This window comes from Melanerpes formicivorus, unplaced genomic scaffold, assembly GCF_026170545.1.
Source record: "Melanerpes formicivorus ecotype bairdi unplaced genomic scaffold, bMelFor1.0.p_v2 SCAF_12, whole genome shotgun sequence".
Taxonomy (NCBI): domain Eukaryota; kingdom Metazoa; phylum Chordata; class Aves; order Piciformes; family Picidae; genus Melanerpes; species Melanerpes formicivorus.
The window spans coordinates 12875735-12901796 of record NW_027142364.1 but is presented as its reverse complement, the minus strand read 5'-3'; the positions used below and the strand labels follow the sequence as shown (position 1 = coordinate 12901796).

General features: G+C 40.6%; 1 protein-coding gene across 3 annotated transcripts in view; it reads left to right on the top strand.

Moving 5' to 3' along the window:
- The window catches only part of LOC137444557 (glypican-5-like), a 449156-nt gene that overhangs the window by 129584 nt on the left and 293510 nt on the right, over positions 1 to 26062 (top strand). For all 3 annotated transcript variants that reach the window (XM_068145419.1, XM_068145418.1, XM_068145417.1), the window contains exon 3: positions 11109 to 11803. In XM_068145419.1, coding sequence (XP_068001520.1) covers positions 11109 to 11803 — 695 coding nt within the window. The remainder of the gene's footprint in view (positions 1 to 11108; positions 11804 to 26062) is intronic.

The following is a 26062-nucleotide window of genomic DNA, read 5'->3' as shown; positions in this document are numbered from 1 at the left end:
AAGTACCCAGTTTTTTTGCAGACTGCCATTCAGTGTCTGACTGCCCTGGTGAGTAATGATCCTTTTCCCTCGTGCAGCTGAGAGCTGGAAGCTCAGTGTGTGGGCACATGGAGCACAATTCTCAAGCCAGCTGGCAGTTCTGGGTTAGAGAGTCTTCATTGTTGAACACACAGGATTCCATTATTGCAGTTCTCTACATGAAGACTGCTGTCTTTGTTTTGAAGCTGTTGATAAATACATTAAATCTAGATTTTTAAACCAAAAATAGAATAAAAAGAAGAGGGTTTAAAGTTTTATTGTTACCTGAGCTCTTCAATGGACATCAAATGTCAATAATTATATTTCTACATTAACACCTAAACATGAAGGGAAAAATGAAACCTCAACAACTTTGCCCCCAGATTTCATCTTTGAGCTAATCCTGTCTCTTCTATTATTTTTTTTTTCCCCTTAGTTTTTTAGAAACAGGTCATAATGGACCACCTAATTAATTCAGCTGGAAAACACAAAATAGTTCACGACCTTCTGAAACAAACGTATTCGTTTCCCTACCGCCAGTTGAACTCCTTAATCAGAGGGTTGAGAAAGTTCTCTCTAGAGACTCCTGTCTGATTGCTTTTCTGTTAATGAAAAGATTCCCAGAAGAATGAAAATACTTTCACATCTTCCTGCTTTCTCAACTGACTCAGAAAGGATATCTTTTTGTTCTTTCTTCTTAACTAATGCAAGTCTCTGAAACTATTTTGTACTTTGTCAATATTATTTAATACACAAGAGAGACACAAATTACCTCAGTTTCTTCTGTGTCCCAAATTCATGGGCAGCTTTGCAGTGTGTCCCTGCCATGAAATATGGGCATGCAGTGCAGCGCTCTATTGGAGACAAGCTTAAGGGTGTTCTCAGTACGCTGGTCACATCTGGATTCTAAAGATATGTTCTCCATAGGTAACATCACAGCACTCAGTGCCTCACTGGTCGTCATCAGTGCCACCGTGCAAGTCAAGCAACAGAGAGAAGCTTGTAGTATTTTTGGCAAGCCTAGCTTGCTTGCGCTCCAAGACCAACTGTGTCAAATGTGCAGTGTATCGGAGCTCCAATGGACCACCAACATGAATGCCCTCTCTTTCTCTAATGATGGCATCTGTTCCTCTCTGGTATTGGTACCTGGCACTGTGCATAGTTGGCACAGCTTTTACTTTCTCTATGGTTTCCCTCTGTTGGAAGGCTGCAGAAGCAATTTTTGGCAATATTTTTCCAATTGTTTTTTGCCCAGTCCTTCTTCTCAAGTAGTGTAAACCAGCAATATCTCTACATAGCCACGTTTTACTTGTATATTACCAGTGTCCTTGCCTGATTGCATTTGGGACTTTATGATTTTCTGTATGGCAATAGTCCATGGTTACTGCAGCTTGCTTGCTCCTTAGTATTTCCATGTATGTCCTACATGTGTTGTCATTCACATGTTGTCATCAACCTAACCTAGGCATAAATTCTGGTTGAGAGGTTAACTCCACGTAGGCCCAGAGAATTCAGTGTCACTCAGGCTCTCAAGCCAGTTGTGAATGCACAGAGATTCTTCCACAATTCTCTTTTAGTTCTGAAGGCTACATGATCAAATTCCAAAAGTGCTTGTGATTAAAATAGTCTGGGAAATCCAGAGAAAAGCAACCCCCTTTTGTTCAGTGGGAAGAGATTACCTGAAGCCTGTAATCCTAGAGATTGCAATAAGGGCATTATCTTCACTTACTAACTAGCCCCATGCTAGCACTCATAGTGAAGTGATTCACAGCGTTGAAAAACTGCTTACACACATGGAAAAGTAATTGCTACAGACCCCAGAAAGAATGAGGTAATTGTTTTACACTATCTCCCAATGACAGTAGCATGTTTGTGTGTCCGTGCTTAATTTGTACAGTCACCAGCAGCAGTGACCTCTCTGGCTGGCCTCAGCTCTAGGCAAGTCCTGGTGGTGCTTTGAGCTCCATCTCTCATAGTGTGTTTTGGTAATAACCATGTGAGTTATGGGAAGTATATGGTTATGGTTTAATAACCAAACTGTTATGTATTGAAAAATCTGTAGAAAAAGTGTTCAAGGCATTGACACTGCCATGTATACCAAGTATCTCTTCTAAAGAACCCAAAGCACTTACTAGAGACTAGTACAAATCCTGTCTGACACAATGCAAGTCTTGGATTGTTGGACCAACCACACCTTTTAGGGCTGACTGTTTTTATAACAGTAATCACACATGTCAAAATACAAACCAGCCAAAAAAAACCCCACAACAAGAACCTCACTTCAAAAGGTACTTGGGGGCTGCATCATCATCATGAAGTGATGATTCAGAGTTGATTTTTAAGAAAATGTTGTCCAAGCTGCTTTATTTCCTATGGGAAAATGATGACTTTACAGTTCCTGCTACATCTTTGAAATTGTTCACAGGGTTTTAGTCTAAAAAAAATAAAAGCAGATGCTATTTTTTTTTTTTATGTGGCAAATCTTCCTTAGAAAAGTTAGATCAGACCTAATTGAAGCACTGTGGTTTTTCTGTGGATCCATCTTGAAAGAAATGTTGCTGGGTACAGAGCTGTCATTCAAAGCTGTTTTGCAAGTGCTTTGTGCTGTAATCCATCCTGGGAATTGTGTGCTTCTTTCTGTAGCTGTAGTCTCCAGTCATCACTGTCCATGTCAGTGACTGATCAAATAAATCAGATAATATCCATAATTTCTGCTTGAAGTTTGATGGCTGTTAAACTTCAGAGATAGTTGCAGTTATGTGAAGAAGCTAGCTACCTACAGAGATGTGATTGCTTGTGGTTTTGTTGTTTTTTTCCCTTGTAGATTGTGAGTACTGTTTTTATAAGTCGATTGTTCTTGGAAAGCAAATTAAAGGCATAGTTAATGCTGTTGAAGCACAGCCGTAGTTTGCTCCTCAGTTATTTTGGCCCAACTCCTGTTAAAACTGTGAATTGATGTGATTAAGTAATAGCTGACAGGTCGGAACTTGGCAGATATGAGTCATCTTTTGGAATTCCTTTGACAGAAGGAGAATAATCCTGATGGCCATGGCTTTATAAAACATCCAGCCACAGTGCTCAGGGCTTTTACTGCTCTTCTAGGTCATCTTACCATGCTGATGCTATATGTCCATCAGCCTTCGCTGCACAAATATTCCCAAAGAGCTACTTGCTTTATTTATCTATCAGTGGAAGCCCAGTGGTGTCATAGGAGGTTAATTCCACATCTGGTCTCCAGCTTTCTCTCGGTTGACTGATTTAGTTGTACTTGAGACTGCTCACTTTAAAAAGGAGTAATTGCACTCTATAATTATAGGGTATAAAATAATGCACAGCTGTACTGAAATGCAGTATACAGAAACAATAAACAGCTAAATTTAATTACCAGCTCATTCACTGCACCCACAAAAAGTTTGAAGCTGAAATAAATAGTGGGCAGCTCAAAATCAGGTTAGCAAACTGTAACTGACTTTGAAGTATTATAACTTAATTATTTTATATAAACGTCTCCATCTAGTGTTTTCTTGAAAGAGGGCAGATGTGGTTTGGTACAGCAGAGTCTGGAGCTTTGTCCAGCCTGTGCTTGTAAAATACTTTAGCAGCCAGTTTCAACTTTGTTACATGCTGTTCTGTTAATGATAAAGCCCAGGGCACCAACTTGGACAAGTGTGTGCGCTGTGGTCACTACTTCCAGCAATTTGGGTGTATTTCCCAGCACACAGTCCACAGAAATCCTTATTTGATTTCATGGCAAAATGACCAGAACAGAAGAAAAGTTTCTCATTTATCACTGTATTGTTCTTTTGTTATTATTAATGCACCTCCCAGGCCTGTCTACTCCTTTTTCTCTTTGCATTTCCAGCTCATGTGAAGCAGTGAGCCTATTTTGAACTTGGTGAAGTTATTGATGCTTTCAGAATCAAGTACTCACCAGCATAAGCCAAAATTAAGGGGTTTGATGTTGATCATTGTCCCCAAAATATGAGTTGCATGTTTCCTCCCATCTCTCTGTGCAAGATGTTAAAGAAGCTACTTAAATTAAAAAAAAAAAAAAAAAAAAGTAGAAGGATGTGCATTGTGTGTTCTGCAGTTCAGGAGAGGGTGTGGAGTAGCAGTCTGAGAGGTGTGTCGCTTCCTTTATAATTGCCTGGCTGTGCCAAGGCTGAAAAAAACGGTTTATGCGTGTGGAAACAACAATCAAGACTAATTTTCATGCCAAGATAGAAGTTTTAAGATAGCGTTTTGAGGTGTTGAATCCTCTTGATGTTGTTGGAAGTCAGTCTTCCAACAGACCATTTGGCAACTGTTTTTCCTTGAGTGACTTAGCCTGGCCCACAGCACCCAATTACAACAGTGAGTCTGCTACTCTGAAAGTCAGAGCACCAGGCTTTCTTGTGTCTTGTGTTACATTGGCAAACCAAGCTCTCCAGGCTTCCAGCACAGGAGATACTTGCTAAGGAAAGAGCAGTTATTCTTTTACTCTGCAAGCCTCACTGCTACAATTTTTTTAAGCCCTTGTGACTTTTTGTAAGCTTCCATAGAATGGTTTGAGTTGGAAAGGACCTTGGAGAGCATCTGATTCCAACCCCCCTGCCTTGGACAAGGATACTTTCTGCTAGACCAGGTTGTGAAAGACCCCATCTGGCCTGGCCTTAAACGCTTCTAGGGGGGAGGTATGGGCATTCCACCCTGGGCAACCTGTTCCAGTACTTTCCCAAGTTTTGTAACTTTTCTTAAATTAAAAGCAGTCTTAAATTACACTTGGAACTGAGCAGAGGGTTAAAAGACAATAGTTGTAGCTTGTAAACAATTCTACTCATTGATTTTAAGTTAATCAGCATTGTCCATAGCTGTTAAGGTACAGATAGTAGGAGGCACAGAATTCTTACCTTTCACCCTGGGCAGAAGTTTCCATTAACAGGTACATGATGGGGTATTTATCTGATGTTATCAACACAGACAGACTTGCAGACTGTTAAGTAAACACCTTGCCCCTACACACAATAATGGTTTTCCATGTCGTCTTTTTTTTCCCATTCCCTCTGTCTGATCTGTATTCTGAAGGAGTGATCAGCCCTAAAGACATCATACCTTCTCCTTGCTATAAGGGTGAGCAAATACAGACTTCTGAAAACTGACTTTGCTTTCTTTTGAATCTGTTTTGCAGTCTGCCTTACTAAAAGCAGCTACAGGAGGTGAATAGAAAGCAAGAGATGCTTCCAGTTGCCCCAGATTCTGAGAGCTTTCAGATTTTTCTGTGACCCAAAATATTTAGGAGCATGTTTGCAGTGATTCCAGCAAGTAATGGTGTAGTGTCAACTATGATGTGGTAGACATTGGCTAATATGTGTATGAACATGTTATTTCTCATCAAGAGTGACTATTTGTGTAGGAAGACTGCCATTCTAAAATCAGTAAGCCACATGAAAAGGGATAGGGTCTTAATAAAGACTGTTGGCCTGAGCTTTGGCCCTGTGGTCAGCAGAATGCAGGATAAATAAGGAGGGAAAAATTCCACTGCTTGGCAGTTCTTTGCTGCTAACAAATGTCACAAAATAGAAATGAAGTTGCAAATCAGAAACTGTTTTCAAAAGTGGCTGAGTGAGGGAATCGATTTCAGGTTCTGTGTTTGCAAACGTGACACAATTTGTTTTATACTTGCATCCTTTTTTTAAAGGAATCTTGAGATCTAAAATCCCCATCTGTTCATCTTGTTTAATGATGCTTTTTGAGTACTCTTCTTCTTTTAAACACCTTTAGAGATCATTGCATATCCAAAAAACCAGAACCCTTGAGTTTTATCGTCTGTGTGCCATGGAGATGCATATCTGGGTGTGATTTTCTGCTGTGTACATTGTTTTGTGTTCATCAAATTGCAAATAGTACATTCTTAAATTCTACTGCTGCAAAATATTAATAGGTTGTCCTTTAATTTGGCAAGTTATAAAGATGCAGAAGATTTAATGGACTTAAAGGCATTAAAAGGAATCTATTGTTCAACAAACTGTGGCTTTCATTCATTCTGTAACTCTTAATAAATGCAAGATGTTGTAGGGAAAGGAGCCAAATATTAGAGTAGTCCTATGAGACCAAACAAATAATGGAGCTACTTAAATTTGTCATTCTTTTCATGATTACACTCAAATCTAAAATATACACAGATGTTATTTCTGCGTAGATTGCCTCAGTGTTTGCTTCTACTCTTGGTTTATTGAGCATTGTTAAATATTTTCTGCAGTATTAACCATATAATGGTTTCCTTTTTATTTTAAGTTTTGCTTTTTTTTGAAGCAGCTTGTGGATTTTTAAATTTCAGTTCAGCCCACATTCAGTTTCTGCAGTGTGTAAGGTATTGTTAATGTAGTGGGAGAGGCTGTGTTAGCAGGGTGGTCTTACCCTGTCAATTCTGTGGGCAAAGTGCCAGTTTTGAGTCACATGCAGCAGCATAATGGCAGTGGCAGCAGCTTGCCTTTCACGTGTGTATCGTGGTTTGCACTCAGTTTGATGTCTTCAGCCTTTGAAGATAAGGAGATTCAAACTAAAGGCCCACCTCTACCTGAGCTTCAGCTACTGCAGGACAGAAATGGTGTGCACACTGTGTGGTGATAGACTTTATTTTGGAAAATGGTTCCCATGCTAACATTGCTGTGTTGGATCAGTGGGAATAGAAGAATGAGGATTTGGACTGTCCTGTAATCCAGCAAGTTGGAAGTTGCTTAGCCTCTCCTAATTCTCCCTATCTGAACCTTGTAGTTCCTTACAGAATAAGCTTGTTGAGGTCTGGTAGAAGAGAGAGAATCACAGAATGTTAGGACCAGAAGGGACCTCTGGAGGTCATCCAGTCCAATTCCACTGCCAGAGCAGGATCACCTAGAGTAGGTCACACAGGAACACATTTTGAATGTTTCCCGAGAAGGACACTCCATAACCTCTCTGGGCAGCCTGTTCCTGTGCTCTGTCACCCTCACAGTGAAAAAGTTTTTCCTTATGTTCACGTGGAGCCTCCTATGCTCCATTTTGCCCCCATTACCCCTTGTCCTATTATTGGACATCACTGAGAAGAGCCTGGCCTCTTCCTCCTAACACTTGCCCTTTGTGTATTTATAAACATTAATGAAATTCTAAGGATAAGGCTGCAGGACAAGAAGTTGTGGCCCAGACATGAACTTGGAGAGCTGTTGTTCCTGACTGAACTGAAGTAGAGATGTCAGCAATTTAAACCCACAAGAAGCTATTGCAAAGTGAGTCATTGATTGCAGTGTTTACGTGGCATAAGGCGTTACTCAAAGCTGTGTTTACATTTTTACCTCTGCCTGTACTTTTACCTAAACCCCAAACAGATCTTCAGGTAGTGAAAGAAATTGAGGGAATCTTTGGAAAATGTTGGTACAGCAGTGTTGGGCAGATTGATGCATGTTTCTCCCTGTGGTACTATCAGATGTAGCGAGGAGATTTCTGTTTCAGAAACACATTCTGCATCATCTTCTGCTGTACAATGAGCTTAAATCAGGACTGAATCTTACTGGAGAAGTCACTTGTGCAGTGACTGGAGAAGTATTTACACTGGTGCAAAAGCTGGTGAGATAAGTCAGGAATCTTTTATGATTTTCCTTGCATTAGGTGTATGAACCGTAGCCACGGGCTGGTTTGAACAGTAAAACATCCTCTGTAATGATGGATGTGTTTCTGTCAGAGGGAAGCTATCACTCACAGCCAGTCTGTGCCACGGTCGTGATCAATAAGCATGGATGCTGTGTGTGCAAAGCAATGTTTTTCAATCTGTGCCTGTTACAATGAGCATAATGCATTTTTTAGTGTATGTGAATGCTAGGAAGCAGGCTGGAAGCCCAGCATGCAAACTGGTTACCTCCTTGGCCTGGCAGGTGCTCTGCTGCTGACAGAGCAGCAAAACCAGCGTGGCATCTTGTCATAACTAGGCTTGTCTCCAGAAGCTCATTTTCAAACACTAGCAGTTCAGATGTGAAATTTCCAGAGGTGAGCTGTATTTGACCAGCTGTGTTTGACTGTTACAGACACATCAGTGGTGATGCCAAATGTTTTGTCAGCACATGACAAATGGTTTGAACAAAATTCTCCTCATGCAAGGTGATTTTGCTTGACTTTCATTAAGCAGTTACCTGAGTGTTAATTCAGCTTCCAGAGCTGGCTGTTGTTTCATTTTCCCTGTGGTCTTAAATCAAGAAGGGACTTTTCAGGAACATGAGAACAAATATTGTTCTCCACAGTCCTGTTTATTTTAATACTAAAGGAAGACAAAAATTACATAATGCCTCCATCAAATTCTGGATAATTTTGGTTATGACTTATCTCTGTTCAGAATCAATATATTTGCAATTGGTAGTACGTTGTGTGCTGTTGATAGGGGAAGGGAGGATCTTGAAGCCAGAGCTGTGAAAGAGGATCAGGTATTTCTCCCAGTGCATGCATAGGCTTAGAATTCAGCTTTTGTGCAAGTTCATGGCTAAAGTTTGCTGTATTGCATAGATGAGCACTGGTTTTTTCAGGTAGTGGTAAACCTTCCTTAGGATATAGAAATACAGAGTGCCATTGAAAGCATATAGTTAATTGCTTCTAGAATGTGATGCTAAGGTAGCCTCCTCTGTACAGCTAGAATGTGAACTCTCATTGCAAGACTGTTTTCATGAAGCCTCATTAGTTCTAATAATCAGTAATTTGATTGTTTCAAGCGTTTCTTAATACCTTAACAATGAAAAGAGACCTGCATGTTTCTTTCTCAAGCATCATTGGTAGAGTGTCTGCATGCATGAGCAGTTTTTTGTCTGACCAGTGGTGACAAGGAAGCACATGAGATACCTTGTGGGTGTTTGCAGCACATCTATAATCTGCATTATAGATGTTAGGGCTGTTTTTTCAGGAGGAATGAAGCTATATACCATCACAATTTTCTAACTTTACCAAATATTTTTGTTTCAACAAATATTTTGTCTCAGAGTAACACAGATTTTAATTGAAAGCAGTTAAGAGGTTTGAAAAGAAAATCCTGCATGATTTCTAGTCTACAACCCAGTATCCCAGGAAGTTGCTGAAGTCAGTTTTCTTGGGTTGCAAATTTCCATTGACTGTTCTGCTCTCATGTTTCGCTGGGGCTGTTTTTTCTCAGGACAGTAAGTCCTCATAGCTGTGTTTCATGAACTTTTCAGTTGTGCTTTTATGGTTGTAGAAGCAACAGCATTAAGACTGTGTTGGCAAGCAGCAGCATTAAGACTGCGTTGGCGTTGTGGGAGGCAGTCCTACCTCCCATAGTCTAATGATGAGTTGAATATCTGTTAGAGAGCATGTGTAGTTGAAGGAGGAAACTTAAAGCACCGTTTTCATGTTTTGAAATTTTCCATTGACTTTTTAGTGTGATAAATTAAAAAATGATGTTTAGGTTTTGTGTAGAAACAAACGCATGGGGTGATGGGGCAAACATAAACTGGTAACAGTTTGTAGCAGCAGACAGCTAACTGCACTACAGGTTAGGTTGTTTCAACATTTCCATCGTGAGTCCAATTTTCAGAGTTTTGTGTCAGTTGTTAAAGTCTGAAATCTGTCAAGGTGTTTCTCAGCCTGAGAACGATCTTTCTTCTTTCCTATCTGCAGTGTGTCTGAGTTCTTAATTTTCTAGGGTCTTACAAGCACTTGCAGAGTATTAGGTGCTGTAATAGCAGTGGGAATGCCACAGTGATTCTCTGGCAGAAGCATACAGCGAGTGTGTGTGTAAAATGCTGATGATTTCATGTACAATGGGCTATGTTGTGTTGTGTGTTGAGTTAAATCACACTTCGTGGTAAAAGGGATTGTAATGCTCATCATAACACCCAAGTTAGTTGCCCAGGGAGATGGAAGAGAGGAAGGCACTGAGCAGGCTTTTCTACAAAACTTTGCCAGTGTGTGCTAATCTTGACTTAGAATATTGTATCTGTGCCTTTGCCAAGCTGATCTTTGGACAACTTCAGTTTGTGTTACATTGCAGTGAATCACATGGTGATGTTTGGATGAATGTAGAGTAGGGTTAGACAGAAAACCCATTATTTGGCCAGTCCTCAGGAGTTATAGAGTGATAGGTCTCCTGCCTTGACTGGAAATAGTTGCCATCCAGAGAGTGATTTATGTTGCAGCCTTTTTGTTGTAAAGCTTCCAAAGAAAGCATTGGGAATGGTGTGGATTACTGTCTTATGTGTCATTAAAAATAATCTTGGGAACCAATCCCTTCCTTGGCCCTTGTCTATGAACTCTAGCACCTCAGCCAGTGTTTGAGGTATGTAATATTTGCCTTCTGCAATTTGAAATGTGTTAACCACAGCACTCCTTAAATATTTTTAAGCCACTCAAAAATGGTGTAGTTAAAGAAGATAGTGTTTGCCTGACTTTATTATTTCATTTTGGTGTTGGTTCATAGCAGACTTGGTATCAAGTCCTGCCCAACCACTGGCTGGTGTCCAGACCTAGATGATCTTAACAGTGAAAGAATTTATTCACACATCATCTTGACTTCATCCTTGATTTGTACCATGCATGAAGTGCCTCTCATCCACGCACTCACAGGACTAAGAAACAAAAGCTTCAACTTCTGTTTGGTTTTGGTCATCTCACAAATTTTCATTGAGCTAGGGGAATGTTTTGGAACTATACTTGGTTGCACTTGGTGCCATGGTTTAGTCATGAGGTCTGTGGTGACAGGTTGAACTTGATGATCTTTGAGGTCTCTTCCAACCTTGGTGATTCCGTGAAATTGCCCAAATGTGGGGTTGGTTACAAAGGCCATCTTACAGAGACCATGCCTGCACCCACTGGACTTTGAGTCCTTCATTGACCTCTAGTGTTTGGGTCAGACTTTAGCAAGTGAGAATAATGGCATTTTTTTATTGCTACTTTTTAAAGAAAATACTTGTCTATTATATGTTACCTTTATTATGCACATGTAATATTTAGGTGTATTTTTTAATCATGTTGCTGATGATATTAACTATTAGTACATTTATATTGCAGATATTATGTAACTATGGATGCTGCTGTTCAGAATGGTGTTGCTAACTAGTTCTTTCTCTCTCCTGCCCCATTTTTAGAGGCATTTGAGTCTTTGCTTCGCTTCGCTGAAAACCACACGAGTTCCCTGTTTGAGACAGCTTACAGACCTATGGCAAAAGAAGCAGCAGAGCCTGTTAAAGAACTTTTTACAGACATCTCTCTCTACATTCTGGGTGCAGAGACTACAGTGGAAAGCGCAGTATTACGGTTCTTTGACAGTCTCTTTCCTCTGGTGTATAGCCGGCTAATAAACCCAGGAATTACAGATTTATCAGAGGACTATACAGAGTGTCTGCGGCTTACAAGGCAAGACATAAATCCTTTTGGACACTATTCTAAGAACGTGGTTACAGAGCTGTCAAAATCTCTTTGGGCAGGTCGGATGCTCAGCCAGGCCCTCAGTCTGGGTATTGAAGTGATAAATACTACTGAACACGCGGCTCTCACGAAGGAATGTAGCAAAGCTTTAGTGAAGATGCAGTACTGCCCACACTGCCAGGGCCTGACGCTCATCAGGCCCTGTGTTGGATATTGTCTGAATGTAATGAGGGGCTGTTTGGCCAGTGTCTCCGAACTGGATGCACAATGGAGGGAGTATATCTCCACGCTGGAGTATCTGACTAATGAAATGGCTGCCTCACATGATCTGGAAATTGCACTGATGGGAATCCGGAACTCCATCAATGAAGCGATCCTGCATGCACAGTTGAACGGACCGCAGCTCTCCGCTACAGTAAGTGCTCTCTAATTATTCACTACTCCCATTTATCACTTCTATTATTTGGTAAATAAACATTTAAACAAGTTGGTGTTGCCTTTGCATCAGTTTTTAGTCTTCAGCTAGATCTTTGTTTAATAGCCCATGAAAACATTACAGATAATTATGATGGGGTTTCATAGAGTCTGCTTTGAAATGAAAGAGGGGGTGAGGGAAGTTTGTTCCTTGAGAAGTAACCCTGTAAATCAGATGGCTCTGGCTTGTCTGCAGAATTTTCTGAACAAAAAAAATTGGAGTATATCATACTTGATATCAACAATGTGATTTCATACTCCTGGTCCTGTAACTGTAGGAGCAGCATTTCCCTGGCACATGAGTATTTATAGTATGTGCAGATATTCCACAGGAATTAATGTAAGGGGTTAGAAAAGTGGCTTTCTGAATAAAGGCAAAGGAATTAACTTTCATAATTTTACAGTCCCTTTATTTTTGTGTTGACTGAGATATCAGGAAGGTAGTGTAGGTCTGTAATGAGTACACTTCTCATACAAAAGTTAGAAAAAGAGCACGAAAAAATCGAACTTGCATGACAGCATTTACTTATCTAAAGGATACACTTACTGGATCCATTTTTCTAAGTGGCAGGTTAAGGAAGACAGTGCTAGGATGGTAGAACTGTCTCAAATAATAGTAGCATATGACTGGCAGATGTTCTCTCAAGGTGTTGAAAATTAGACCAGAAAGTATTGAAATGACTAATACTGCTGACTACATCTGTATGAAGTTCCACATGACTGTCATTGGAAAAATATGCAGCAGTGTGGTCTTAAGCACAGTAAAGGTTAATCTAAGAGATGTTGATAGATCTGCCTTGTCTTGAAAGTAAAGGAGTTCTTGCAGAGAACAAATGGGAAGGAAATGCAAAGATCTAAAAAATTGCTGTGCTGAACTCAGATAACTACATTGTATAAGAGAAAAAGAATACTTCAAAAAGCCTACAGAGAGAAACTATGGCAGAGGGTATTCAAAACTGAAGTATTTTACTAGGATAAAAATGCCTATATATTTGTAACCTTCCAGGGTGCTTAATATCACAATTCTCTTCAATTTAGAGCACATAACTTAGATTCAGTATAATATCTAGGTTTTAAAAATCCCCCACCATTTCCAGTAATCTGACAAAACATTCACTTGGTATTTGTGGTTCTCTCAGTTCCCGTTGCTTCAGATTCTCCTTTCCTTTCCATCAATGAGTCTTGTGTCTACTGGTTGATCTGAAACCCAAGAATAAACATGAAAAGTTAAGATAAAATTTGTCAGGTTCTTGCATGGTGCACAGCAGGCATTGGAGCCTATGGCATTGCAGAGCAGCAGAGCTAATGTGTGCTTGGTAGTGTCATAAAGCATAAAGCAGTTTTGACCCTAGAACACATAATAAGCAGTGTTCTTGTATGTGTTTGGATTTGCACTCAGATGTTATTTTCATGAGTCTAGAAGGTAAATGAAAATCACAATACACTGTTATTATGTAGTATTTTTATCTAACTGTAGATAGTCACCTCTTAAATCATCATATGGCTTTATCATGTAAAACTTTCTGGCTACTGGCAGCAAAAATAGCCTGACAGATATTTCCTGCAATACAGGCAGCATGTAAAAAATGCTGAAATTTAATTCTGTGTTGCGTTTCACACAGAATCACACAACCTTAGGGGTTGGAAGGGAGCTCAAATGATCATCACGGTCTCAGGCTGCACCAGGGGAGGTTTAGGTTGGATGTTAGGAAGAAGTTATATACAGAGAGAGTGATTGCCCGTTGGAATGGGCTGCCTGGGGACGTGGTGGAGTCACCATCATTGGAGGTGTTCAGGAGGAGACTTGATGGGGTGCTGGGTGCCATGGTTTGGTTGTTTAAGTGGGTTGGATTGGTTGATGGGTTGGACACAATGATCTTGAAGATCTCTTCCAACCTGGTTTGTTATTCTATTCTATTCTATTCTATTCTATTCTATTCTATTCTATTCTATTCTATTCTATTCTATTCTATTCTATTCTATTCTATTCTATTCTATTCTATTCTATTCTATTCTATTCTATTCTATTCTATTCTATTCTATTCTATTCTCTAGTCCAACCCTTGCCAGAGCAGGATCATCTAGAATGAGTCACACAGGAACACATCCAGGTTTTTTTAATGTCTCCAGGAGAAGGCAGGCTTTTAGCTGACCGGGAAGTAGAAATTCTAGCTGAAGTATCTTTCAGGCTAAAGATTTACTGTGATGATTATTCAAATAATTTTACTTGAGTATTTCTCACTTCCCTAGCAGTAGCTTTAAACATTTTCCTCTTTCCAGACAGTGCTGTTGTGCTTGAAACTACATTAAGTCTTTTTTCCCCCCTAAGTTATCTTTGTTTTGTCTTTGCTTCCTCTCACTGGCGAAATCTCTACACAGATGGCTTGTGTGTTAGGCTTTGTAGGATAGCAAAGGATGATTGATGTTTGAAAATAAAACCTAAATGCTGGTATGGATTATCCTTAGTCTTCTAGCTTTGTCAGGAAGGGTAAGATCATGTTTTGAAGACAGAGTATTCTCCACTATTTGATACTGATTTAAAGTAGCGCTGATTACTTGCAGAGGACAACCGTTATTTAGAAAATTGAGTCTAATTAAGCTATATTTCCTATTCTGAAGAAACAGAAAGGAGTTCAGTCCTCAGCTTGAGGATTTCCGGCTGTGAAATGGCTTCTTGGAATCTGGGGTCTGATTTCTAATTACACTAGAGCCCTTTTGGGCTGCACTGAGATTTTGTACCCGGTGTATTTGCTGGTTCATTTTAGTAAGAGGAAATTGATTTCAGTAAACAAGATACCCTTCTCTCTTCCCTCCAGAAAAATGCAGAGACTTTTTTTCTGTTCATGTGGCATGCTCTTCAGCTTCTGCAGAAGTAGAAACATCTAACTTATGTACAGTTGCCATTACAAATGCTGTAATTGGTTTAATTCAATTATAAATAATCTATTGCAAATGCATTGAGGAAAGGAGAGCACTTCTAGTAAGTTTCATTTATCCTGGGGCAGCCTTCATTAATGCACCTGCTCTTTTAGGAAACATTTTACATTGTTTAATAGGCAATATGGCTAAAAATTAGAGTTCTTTAGCTTGTTGCCTGCCTGGATGATAATGAATAATGGACAGTTAGATTATGTTTGTTTTAAAACAGGAGGGAGGGGTGAAATAAACCAATAAAGCTCTTAGGGTACTTTGCTCAAATGACTTAGTATAAATGAAAAAAAATAGATTAATAAAAAATCCTGTTTGTATGAAGAGTGCATAACTGCGAGAGACTGGCCTCTGCTGCTCTTGTTCATTATAACCAGAGAATTGCCCCATTTGCTGGCATAACATGTGTGAAAGGTCACCTTTAAGATATTAGAAATCTCTCCTCAGATAGCTCCAGAATGTGCCATGCCATTTGTTCAATGATACTGGCTAGCATCCAGCTTACTTAACCTAATGCGGGCAGCCACGGTCTGCAGCATCAGCAGTCATCATCATTATGCTCTGGTTTGTCTGCTGGAATCTAATTGTCTTTCCTATTGGTAGGGGCCCTGACTGCTTCTTGGTGCCAGCTACGGAGACCAAGTTTGCTCACTGTTAGCATTTTCCTTGGGTTTTTTTTTTTCCTTTTTGTGTTTAAAGCTGCTCTCATTTAGTAGTCTACCATTAGCTATCTTCCAAACTCTGTGCATCCTTCCTGATTTGTAAGAAATACATTTTTGTTGTTAATTCAAAGTGGAAGTAAAATACCTTCAGCTGAAATGCATATGGAGGAGGAGAGGCAGCTTTAAAATGCAGATGGCTGGGGAAGTGTATTTCTGGAGAGTGTAACAAATGTTTGTACTCTCCAGAGTCAAGTCCTTGTGAGGTGGTGTTCTAGTTGCTTGTGTTCAGGTTGCTGAGAGCTTGGCCTGCAGTCTGCCTCTAGCAGGTAGGGGGTCATGCATGGGGACAGGTATTGGAAATGTTGGATGAGAATTAAAATTTAGTAACTGGGACCAATAATCCCTGTTAATCATGTAATCCCTTTGGTGCACTGAACAAGCAGACTATGTATGTATTTGCTAGGTTCAAATTAAGGATGGGAAAGGGGCATCTGCCTGTGGAGGAGCATAGTTGGTGTTTCCTGGAGCGCTCCTGTTACTGTGATGGACTTATGCCAGAAGTTACAGGGGGGGTGGCCTGTGGAGGAAAAAAAGGGAAAATATTGCCATACATTTTCTGATAAAAATTCAGCTCTCTATGGAAGGCTTACAGAAAATAATTTAGGTGGTCTGAATTTATTAGGAATGAAGGATTGACAAAAAAAAATATCCTGAGAAATGAAAGACCTGAGACCCATTAAAATGGTCACTGTTAGGAAAATAAAAGCTTAGAGCAAAGACTGCCAAGCTTACAGCAGCAGGAGATTGATGCCTAGTAAGCTTACAAATTTGAAAAGGAAATGGCAGTACTATGAACAAAATAACTTTGTGCTGAGTGAGTTCACAGCAACAAAGAGTTTCTGCCAGCCAGTAATGAACTACTTGATTAACGACATTGAACAGTATCATAAAACACTCCTGGAGATTTTGGAGAACACTCAGAGCTGAACTCAGGTGCTTCCTTCCTGCAGGTTTTCCAGTTCAAATGATCAACACCAGCTGTCAATAAGTGCAAGAACCATACTTAGCAGAGGTTAAAGCATTCTATTCAATTCCTTATAGGTAGGTTGCTTAAAAATAGCTGTTAAAAACATGCAAGGAAAGCTACGCTGCGGAATATTTGCACTAGAAATATTATTTTAAACGGTATTTTGCCTTTTCTCATCTGAAAACAGAAAATGGAAGAAATGCCTGCCTCTGATCAGGTATCTGTAAATGACCTTGAAGAAGCTGGAATTGTTGCCCTATTGAAGCTGTCTGGTTCAGTAGTACATCTCGCAGATGTGATCTTGGATGACACAATCACTTACACTGATGATGTGACCTTGTATATTTTGTTCTCATGGTCCAAAGTTAGCTGATTGTACATCAGAATAAATTAGAATAAACCAAACCAGGTTGGAAGAGACCTTCAAGATCATCGTGTCCAACCCATCAACCAATCCAACCCACCCAAACAGCTAACCCATGGCACGAAGCACCCCGTCAAGTCTCCTTCTGAACACCTTCAATGACGGCGACTCCACCACCTCCCCGGGCAACCCGTTCCATAGCGCAATCACTCTTTCTGTATAGAACTTCTTCCTAACATCCAACCTGAACCTCCCCTGGCGCAGCTTGAGACTGTGTCCTCTTGTTCTGGTACTGGGTGCCTGGGAGAAGAGACCATCATCAGCCTGTCTACAACCTCCCTTCAGGTAGTTGTAGAGAGTGATAAGGTCACCCCTAAGTCTCCTCTTCTCCAGGCTAAGCAGCCCCAGCTCCCTCAGCCTCTCCTCATAGGGCTTGTGTTCCAAACCCCTCACTAACTTTGTTGCTCTTCTCTGGACTCTTTCCAGCAAGTCAACATCCTTCCTAAACTGAGGGGCCCAGAACTGGACACAGTACTCGAGGTGGGCCTAACCAGTGCAGTGTACAGGGGCAGAATGACCTCCCTGCTCCTGCTGGCCACACTGTTCTTGATGCAGGCCAGGATGCCATTGGCCCTCTTGGCTGCCTGGGCACACTGCAGGCTCATGTTAAGCCTACCATCAACCAGCACCCCCAGATCCCTCTCTGCCTGGCTGCTCTCTAGCCACTCTGACCCCAGCCTGTAGCACTGCATGGGGTTGTTGTGGCCAATGTGCAGAACCCGGCATTTGGATGTGTTAAATCTCATGCCGTTGGATTCTGCCCATCTGTCCAGCCTGTCCAGGTCTCTCTGCAGAGCCTCTCTACCCTCCAGCAGATCAACTCTTGCCCCCAGCTTGGTGTCGTCAGCAAATTTACTGATGATGGACTCAATGCCCTCATCCAGATCATCAATAAAGATGTTAAAGAGCACAGGGCCCAGCACTGATCCCTGGGGCACACCACTAGTGACTGGTTGCCAGCTGGATGTGGCACCATTCACCACCACTCTCTGGGCTCGGCCCTCCAGCCAGTTCCTAACCCATCGCAGTGTGCTCCCGTCCAAGCCATGGGCTGACAGCTTGGCCAGCAGTTTGCTATGGGGGACGGTGTCAAAGGCCTTGCTGAGGTCCAGGTAGACTACATCAACAGGCCTCCCCACATCCACCAGGCGGGTCACCTGATCATAGAAGGAGATCAGGTTGGTCAGGCAGGACCTGCCCTTCCTAAATCCATGCTGGCTAGGCCTGATCCCTTGGCCATCCTGTAAGTGTTGTGTTATTGAACTCAGGATGACCTGTTCCATGATCTTGCCTGGCACTGAGGTCAGGCTGACAGGCCTGTAATTCCCTGGCTCATCCAACCGGCCCTTCTTATGGATGGGCACCACGTTGGCCAGCTTCCAGTCCTCTGGGACCTCGCCAGTGAGCCAGGACTGCTGGAAAATTATGGAGAGTGGCTTGGCCAGCTCATCTGCCAGCTCTCTCAGCACCCTAGGATGAATCCCATCTGGTCCCATGGACTTGTGGGGATCCAAGCTGCTAAGGAGAGTTCCAACTACCGCCTCATGGAACATAGGGAAACTGTGCAGCTCCCTGGCTCCTTCTGCTAGCTCTGCAGACCAGCTGTCAGGAAGACGTTCTGCCCTTCTAGTAAAAATTGAGGCAAAGAAGGTGTTAAGTATCTCTGCCTTTTCCTTATCCTTGGTTACAATGTTCCCCTCAGGTTCAACTCCTTTGTGAATCTAGGAGCGGGAGGAGGCCTTTTAGGAACTTGGTGAGTTGTCCTGAAGGCATACCTTGTAATGGCCCATTTCTGTGCAAGAGGTAAAAGAATTATTTTCATAGTGCTATGAGACATATGAAAATGTGCCTGCTTTAAAACTTTCTTTCATTTCCTTTGGGCTTTATGCTCATTAAGATACTGCTCTCATCTTACAGTCAGTCATGAATGATTTTTTTAAAAATGAGCAGTGGAACTATATATCTGGAATCAACTGAATTTCATGGAGTATAAGCATTTAATTCTTGTAGTCAGCTTTGTAAGTCTTGCCACGTGCTATTTGCTTGATTTAAAAGCGTTTTGACACTTGAGTACTGTAGAAGTATTTCTGGAAATAATCATCTAAATTGTTTAATGCATTTGCCTCATTCCCATCTGTTACAAAAGTCCTCTGGAGAATTAGAGCTCATGTAGTCATGAACAACTCTTTAAGGGGATGCAAGGAGCTTTCTGGCCCGTGTTGGTTAATAACAATTCTCTTACATGCAGATGTTTGATACTAGAGAGTAGTCTGATTTCCTGGTATTAAGGATCATCTTATCTGTAGTAATGGAACTGCTTGAAATTTGGTATTTCTATCAATATGAAGCAGGTTAAAATGGAATAGATATGTTTCAAAAAAATCTAATTTATCATCAGAGTAGGAATACTCTTCCCCCCCTATAATTACTCTCCCCATGTAATTACAATTGAGTTGGTTCTGAGAGATATTTACTGGGTATTATCATGCTGTCATGTTATTTGACTAAACACATAGCAAAGAATTTGGTTTTTTTTCATAGCTTGTATAGCCTTAAGTTAACTTTTGCAGAAGTGATCATTCATTTGGATGTACGTGTCTCTTCATACCCAAAGGCATTCCATCACGTCACATCATACCTCCCAGCTGACTGCTGACTTGCTGATAGTACTTAACCACACTATTAAGTCATGAATCTGTAGTAAGACAAAAAAACTCTCTTCTGTCTGGTCTAGGAGTATTCACATTCTACTTCCCATTCCCTAAATCATGTGATTTGTGTAAACATGTAACCTTAAGGTATTGTGTTAAACTTTCATGCCACTGGAATTGATGGATGTAGCTTTTTACCAGTATTTGATCTAAGACCAGCTCTGATTATAATTAACCATTTGTGGTTAACTACTGTGATTAAGGTTCTGGGAATTATAGTGATTTGGGGCCTTTTAACAAAGGCTTCTGCCTTTAAGGTGTCATGGCACCACTGGGGTTTTTTTCTGCTTGCAGTCAAGATGCTTGATGTGCTTGTTTGGCCCAGACTTGTGGCCAAAGTGTTTGTGGAAAACGTGTCAGGTATTTGGATGTGTTTGTGGCCTCAGAGATGCTGCTAAACTAATATATAGGTGAGCTTGTTCAGGAGATTTTGCATCCATGTTGGTTCAAAACAGATGAAAGTTTGCATGATTCTGGTGTTCCTTCTAAGTCTCACAGGCAGATGCTGAGATGTATGGCTAGTAAGTTATCCAAGTGTAGTGAGTAAAGACAGCAGTAAATCTGCTTTCAGAGCAAGAGCCCTAAACACTGTAGTAAAAAAATGAAATAGTTATTTGTTATTTACTTTGCATTAGGGCCACCATCTTCATTTAGGAAAACAATTAAGAGACAATAGATTTCCAAAGAGTACAACTACCTGGAACAAGGAGGGGGCCAGCCTCTTCTTGGTGTCAAGTGACAGGACTAGAGGAAATGGTTTCAAACTGCACCAGGGAAGGTTCAGGCTGGATATCAGGAAATATTTCCTCAAAGGGAGGCTTCTCAAACATTGGAATAGTCTGCCCAGTGGTGGAGTCAATGTCCCTGGAGGTGTTTAAGCAGCGTGTGGACCCGGTGCTTAGGGACATGGTTTAATGTTGACCCTTCAGTGTTGGGTTGAAGGTTGGACCGGATGATCTTTGAAGTCTCTTCCAAATTGATGTTTTCTGTGATTTCATTAATTCATTGTTATTTTCTTTAATTTTGACAAAAAACCAGGGATTCACAACTAGTATTAATTTAAATATATGCTTAAAAGTATGTCATTGATGAAGCAAATGTCCTTGGCAGGCATATTGAGCCTGCCTCTCTGTCGTGTAGAGACTAAGGCAAGCTTACACAGGTGCATGTGCACAGCCCACTGCCTGTCTTCACTCCTTCAAGTGAAGCTGTGTTTTTTTTGAGGTTGTGGATAATCAACTCATTTCAAAAAGACTAATTCATGTCACATCTATTTTTATTTAGTAAGCATGAACTTATTCTACTATTGATTGACTTTTTTTTCTTTTCTTAGAGGACTGTGTATCTGCATGACATAACTTTTTTTTTCTCAAAACAGCAGCTTTGCTTCATTTTGTTTGCCAAACAGGCTCTGCAATTTTTCAGCACCTTTTGGTTCCTAGAGAATTAGTGCCCGGGAACTCCACAGGCAACTGCTATGTTATTAAAATAATGATAAAACACAAACTTCAGAGCCGTAACCTGTGTAAAATATATTGTCAGCATGATGTCCAGTTTCACCCTGAAGCTGAAATTTCTGAAGAGTATACACCCTAAGTCATCATGTCTGTGTCCTGTTTGACTTTTAACTCAATGCTGGATGAAGAGGGGGATGTGCCCATGCGGGTCTGATGGCAGGGCATGGGCTACGGAGCAGAAGTCCTATCAAAGCCATAATCATAAACCTGCCAAGATAGCACAGTCATAATTTCAAAGAGTCGGTGCTGGCACTGAGTGTTCTCTTATTTTACTTGGAATATGATTCTGGTGTCAGCACTTCACCATTATTGCAGTTGAAAGATGAAGGACATAAACATGGTAAGAGTCCAGGTTTTTGCTTGAAGCATAATACTGAGCAAGACAATCAGTGGTTGGGATAATATTTATGGAGATGATGATACTCAAGATGACAGATGATGTGCTTAGTGTTTCAACAAGTTGTGTTTGCTTTATTCAGTGTTTCTACTCCTTCCTTTTTTATGCTCTTCTGTGCATCTATAGTAAGTGTTGCCCAGATTGTGTAAGTCATCTACTGAAATTGAGTGTTATTTTCTGCTTCAAAATCAATTTAAACTCCAAAAGAAGAATAGATATGCAGGGTTTGTGTTTTGTTTTGTTTTATGAACCTGACTGTCTGTATCGTGGTTTATTAAAGATGATGGATTGCATAGCTGTGGTGCTTTGGAATTTTGGCACTTCTATTTGTTGTGGTTAATTTTGGTCTTCTAAATTAACAAGGCATCAAACAATAAAGTTAGAGTGTTGCTGGGTTGGGGTCCAGTCCGCGGTAAAAAATGCAGCTCTAGCATATTGGCAGCTAGACTGCTTGTTATTCATTGTGAGGCGTCTAGCTATGGGAGTGTTAGATGTTTGACAGCATTGAATAGATTCCAGTCAGCCATACAAACTACCTCCAGTGAAGTGGAAAGGACCATAAAATTGTTTTAGCAACAGCTAATTCTCTTGAGTCTTTTAAGGCCTTTTTTCTCCTCCCCCCCCCCCCCCTTAACTGTTTGGTTGCCAGTAGAGGTTTTGACAATTTAAATGGGATATGTTCCCAGATTGATTTAGGTTTTTAAGATTTGTTGTGAAAGCTTTTCACTGATTTTGTATTTAGTATAGTTTAGATTTTGAAAAGAAACCCAAAGTGTGTATTTAGCAATGGTACCTTTCTTTGAATACAAGCTCAGAACTATAAAGAACCTTTATCACTGTCTTTTGGTTGTTTCTTTTGTTTTCCATGGTTTTGTTTGTTTGGGTTTTGTTTGGCTTTGTTTTTAATGTGATTTTTCTATCAACAATCTCCAGTCTTATTTTTATCAACATGGTATGTGGGTGCTAGTCTGTTAACTTGCAGGTATTTTGCTTCATGTTCCTGCTCATCCTTTAGCTGTTCAAAATGCCACACAAGCTTACTGCTGCAGGGTTCTTTTACAAGCTGCTTGAGGGCTTAACCTATCTTTTGGATCTGCAGCTAGAGGTGTGTTAATTCTCCCATCTTTTCTTACTGTGAGTAATTATTTTTTTCCTGAAGAGCTTTGACTGGGGGTTCACTGTGTGAAGGAACATAAAAATATGTCTGTACCTGCCAAATGTTTCATAATATGAGCTGGTTGCTGCCTCATGTGCCATAGTTTAGTCTTTAAGGAAAAGCCATGAGCGCTGTTAAAATAGCCTGGGGACAGAGTGGTAGTAGCTTTGGAGGCAGCCTGAAAAGTGCTGGCCTTTGAAGTACAAGAAGATCCTCAGCTGTTGTAACTGCATTGAAGGGACTAAACCAGGAGCCTGGCTTAGAAGAGGTTCAGTTTTGCAATTTGTCTGGGTGCAAGGCTTCGTTCTGCTGACAGTAGTTAGACAAATGAGATATAGCGAAAAGCAAGTTGGTTCTTTTCCTACCTTCTGCTACAAAAGAGCAACTGTGTCTGGTATACTGGGAAAAAATAACATATTTTATCCAGCTAAGTGAAAATTCTTCCTTTCCTCTCCTGTTTGCATCTTTTTCCTGATATTTAGTTAGATTAACATTAACTGGAATAATTGAGGTAAAACTGTCACTACCAACATTTGATCTTACAATAAAAATGCCAGTTGTGCTAAGAAAGCATTGGGCAGTATCAGGAACATTGGTGCATGGGACTGAACTGGATCAGGGCTAAACCAGCCAGCTCTTATGGGGAAACCTAAGGCACAGCTTGAAAATAGGATCCTGGCTGACTCACTGCTTGCATTCTCTTCAAAAAAGGACTTGAAAATACCGGGTGATTTTATTGTGCCTCTCTAGACTTTTGTTAATTGTAATGGAATTTCACTTATTCTTCTGGTCCATCTACAGAAAATATTAACTTCACAGATTTTTTTTCTCTAGTTTTCCTATGTCTGTATGAACAAGAAAAGTCGACACAGTTTATGTAAGGGGAAATGAAACAGTAAGTCCTGCTTCTTGAACTTGCTGTACCTGCGTTTAGAGGAGATGACGACCCTCCCTTTTCATTTAGATAATTCAGTCCTAGGGAGAAAGATTTGGGCTTTCTAAGGCTGCACCCCTGATATGCTGCAGCCAAATCCTTTATGCAGCCATAGGACCAAACAAAACAAGTGAACATCTTCCCCATAGTAATCATTTTCCTACTAAGGAGACTCTGCTCAGAGCAAAATTCAGCATTTATATAGCAACAGTTTAGCTACCTCAAGTGTTGCCTTATATATGTCACTATCTGGAGATACCATGAAATATCTGATTTCTTTTGTAAGAAGAAGGGATTGGATCTGAGGATTTTGATGGTTGTCTCTTTCATCAGACCTAGCAGCAGTCACTAGGACAATTTCCAATGCTTATTTTTCACAATGGTAAGAGCCTCTGTTCTCATTTTCTGATGCCTATGTTGGAGGCTCTGACCTCTGTTTCTCTGCAAACCTGCTCTGTTCTACACCATCCCCTGTTGTTTTTTTTCTTGGAGACCAAATAGTTTTAATTCTCTCTAATTAAATTTTGTGTTGCTCTTATTGCAGACGTAGAGCGCTCATGTGCTTGTGAGCCATGACAACACATGAACCCTCATTTTCCCAGAGGTGGACCTAATTGCTGCTGAGTGCCCTAGAGAACATTTACTACTGGAACTATTGTTAAGAAGTGGAGGAGAGGAGGAGGATATGAAAATACAATAATTCTTAGAATATATTTATCAGATATTCAATTTTCTGCTTTGTTTGTGGAGTCAGAGTGGAGTCAGGACTGCAGTTTGAAAGATGAGGGGGGATGCCTTGTGTCTTGAACTGGCAGGAAACAATAGGAAAATATAATGTACAGGAAGATATCTGAGCAACAGTAGTCTGTCTGGATAGAGAAGAGGAAATTTGGGTATTTCTGTCCATTCCTGTGCCCTTGCTGAAGGATGCTTGTTTGCTCATGTGATGCTGTAGCAGAAGGTTCAAAGATGCCCATGAATTTGTTTGGTAGGTCCATTAGTTCCTTTTAGGGAAACATCTATGCTTTCTGTCTGTGCTTTGCTTCCTGATTTAGTTAAAGCTTCTTTGTAAAGATTTTACCTAATGAGATGGTTTGTTTTGAATCACTGCTATTACTTCGATATATGGACTTTACCCTTGGTTCTCATTTTGTTCTACATACACTTGCTATATCATTTTGATTTTTTTTTTCTTTCCCTAATAAGCACATATGACACTGCTGCCTTCTGTGGAGGCAAGGGAAAATTATCTTCTTGTACTTCTGTACGAACCCTTGCTGTCACACTTTTATGTGACCAGGTGTTTTGACATCAGACTCCAAAGAAGTATTAAAACAAGAAGGAAGTCAGCAGGTAAGTTTTTCAGAGCAGGTTAAGCCTAAGTCTCTTTCTGTTCATCCTTGAAACTTTAATCTTCTAGTGCAGAAATCCATGACAGCACTGTGAAGTGCTCAAAGAATGTGTACCTGCTGTGGGCCAGATCCTACTCAGTACAAGTCTTCTAAGCTTAACCACTGCAGTGCCAAGTCCTGCCAGACGAGAGTTTAGTGTGTGCTGATCATCTTCATATGCTTTCAGCCCCTTCAGCTGTTATAACCAAATTGGAAATACCTGGATTAAGTATAAAGAAGTAATACACACAGTGAGGTTCACCTGGGAAAGAATCTGCTGAATTCCCAGCCCTGCTGATCCATTGTAGAAATGACTCTTGTGCATGACAAGTGTCTGGATGTATTTGCCAAACCTAACTCATTTATGTTCTGAAATAAATACCTGTCCTGAGCAGTCTCTAACTCAAGATTGTTTCCCTTGAAACTATCAGTAACAGTGGTATGTGCTGGATCTTTTTTCCCCTTTCCACATGTGAGTGTTAGGATATAGCATTACTATGTTGTGCATATTGGAGCCAGAGATTGACCAGCTTGTGTTAGCAAGAGCTAAAAGCTCTCTACCTGCCCTTCCACTACTGATTACTGCAGAAGAGCTATTTAAGGAACCACAAACAGTCCCTGATAAGGTCAATACTCCACAACATCTTTATCTGAATCTCATAAGCCCCGACCTCTTGGTAATATGCTAATAACACATCCATTCCACTGCTTTGCTTGGAGACCAAGATTACACTTCCCTCCCACCAGGAAACAGAGAATGAATTTCCCTTTTCTGTCAATTCCAGTAGTCCTCAAACTTTGGCATTAGTACAGCTCCAGTCTAGGGCAGTTATGAGTCCCCAGCATGGAAGACATCTGTGTACAGATACTGCTGTCAAAGTTGCAACCAAGCGTTTTCCCTGGGCTGCTTTATCTGGCAGCCTGAGTGATACCAAAAGCCTTCACAAGAAAATAATTGAAATACTGAATACTCTGCAAATAGTGCACTGAACTCCTTATCAGAAATCCTGAAGGTGTAGCACTTGAAGGTGCAGCTCTGTAAGTTAGAATAAT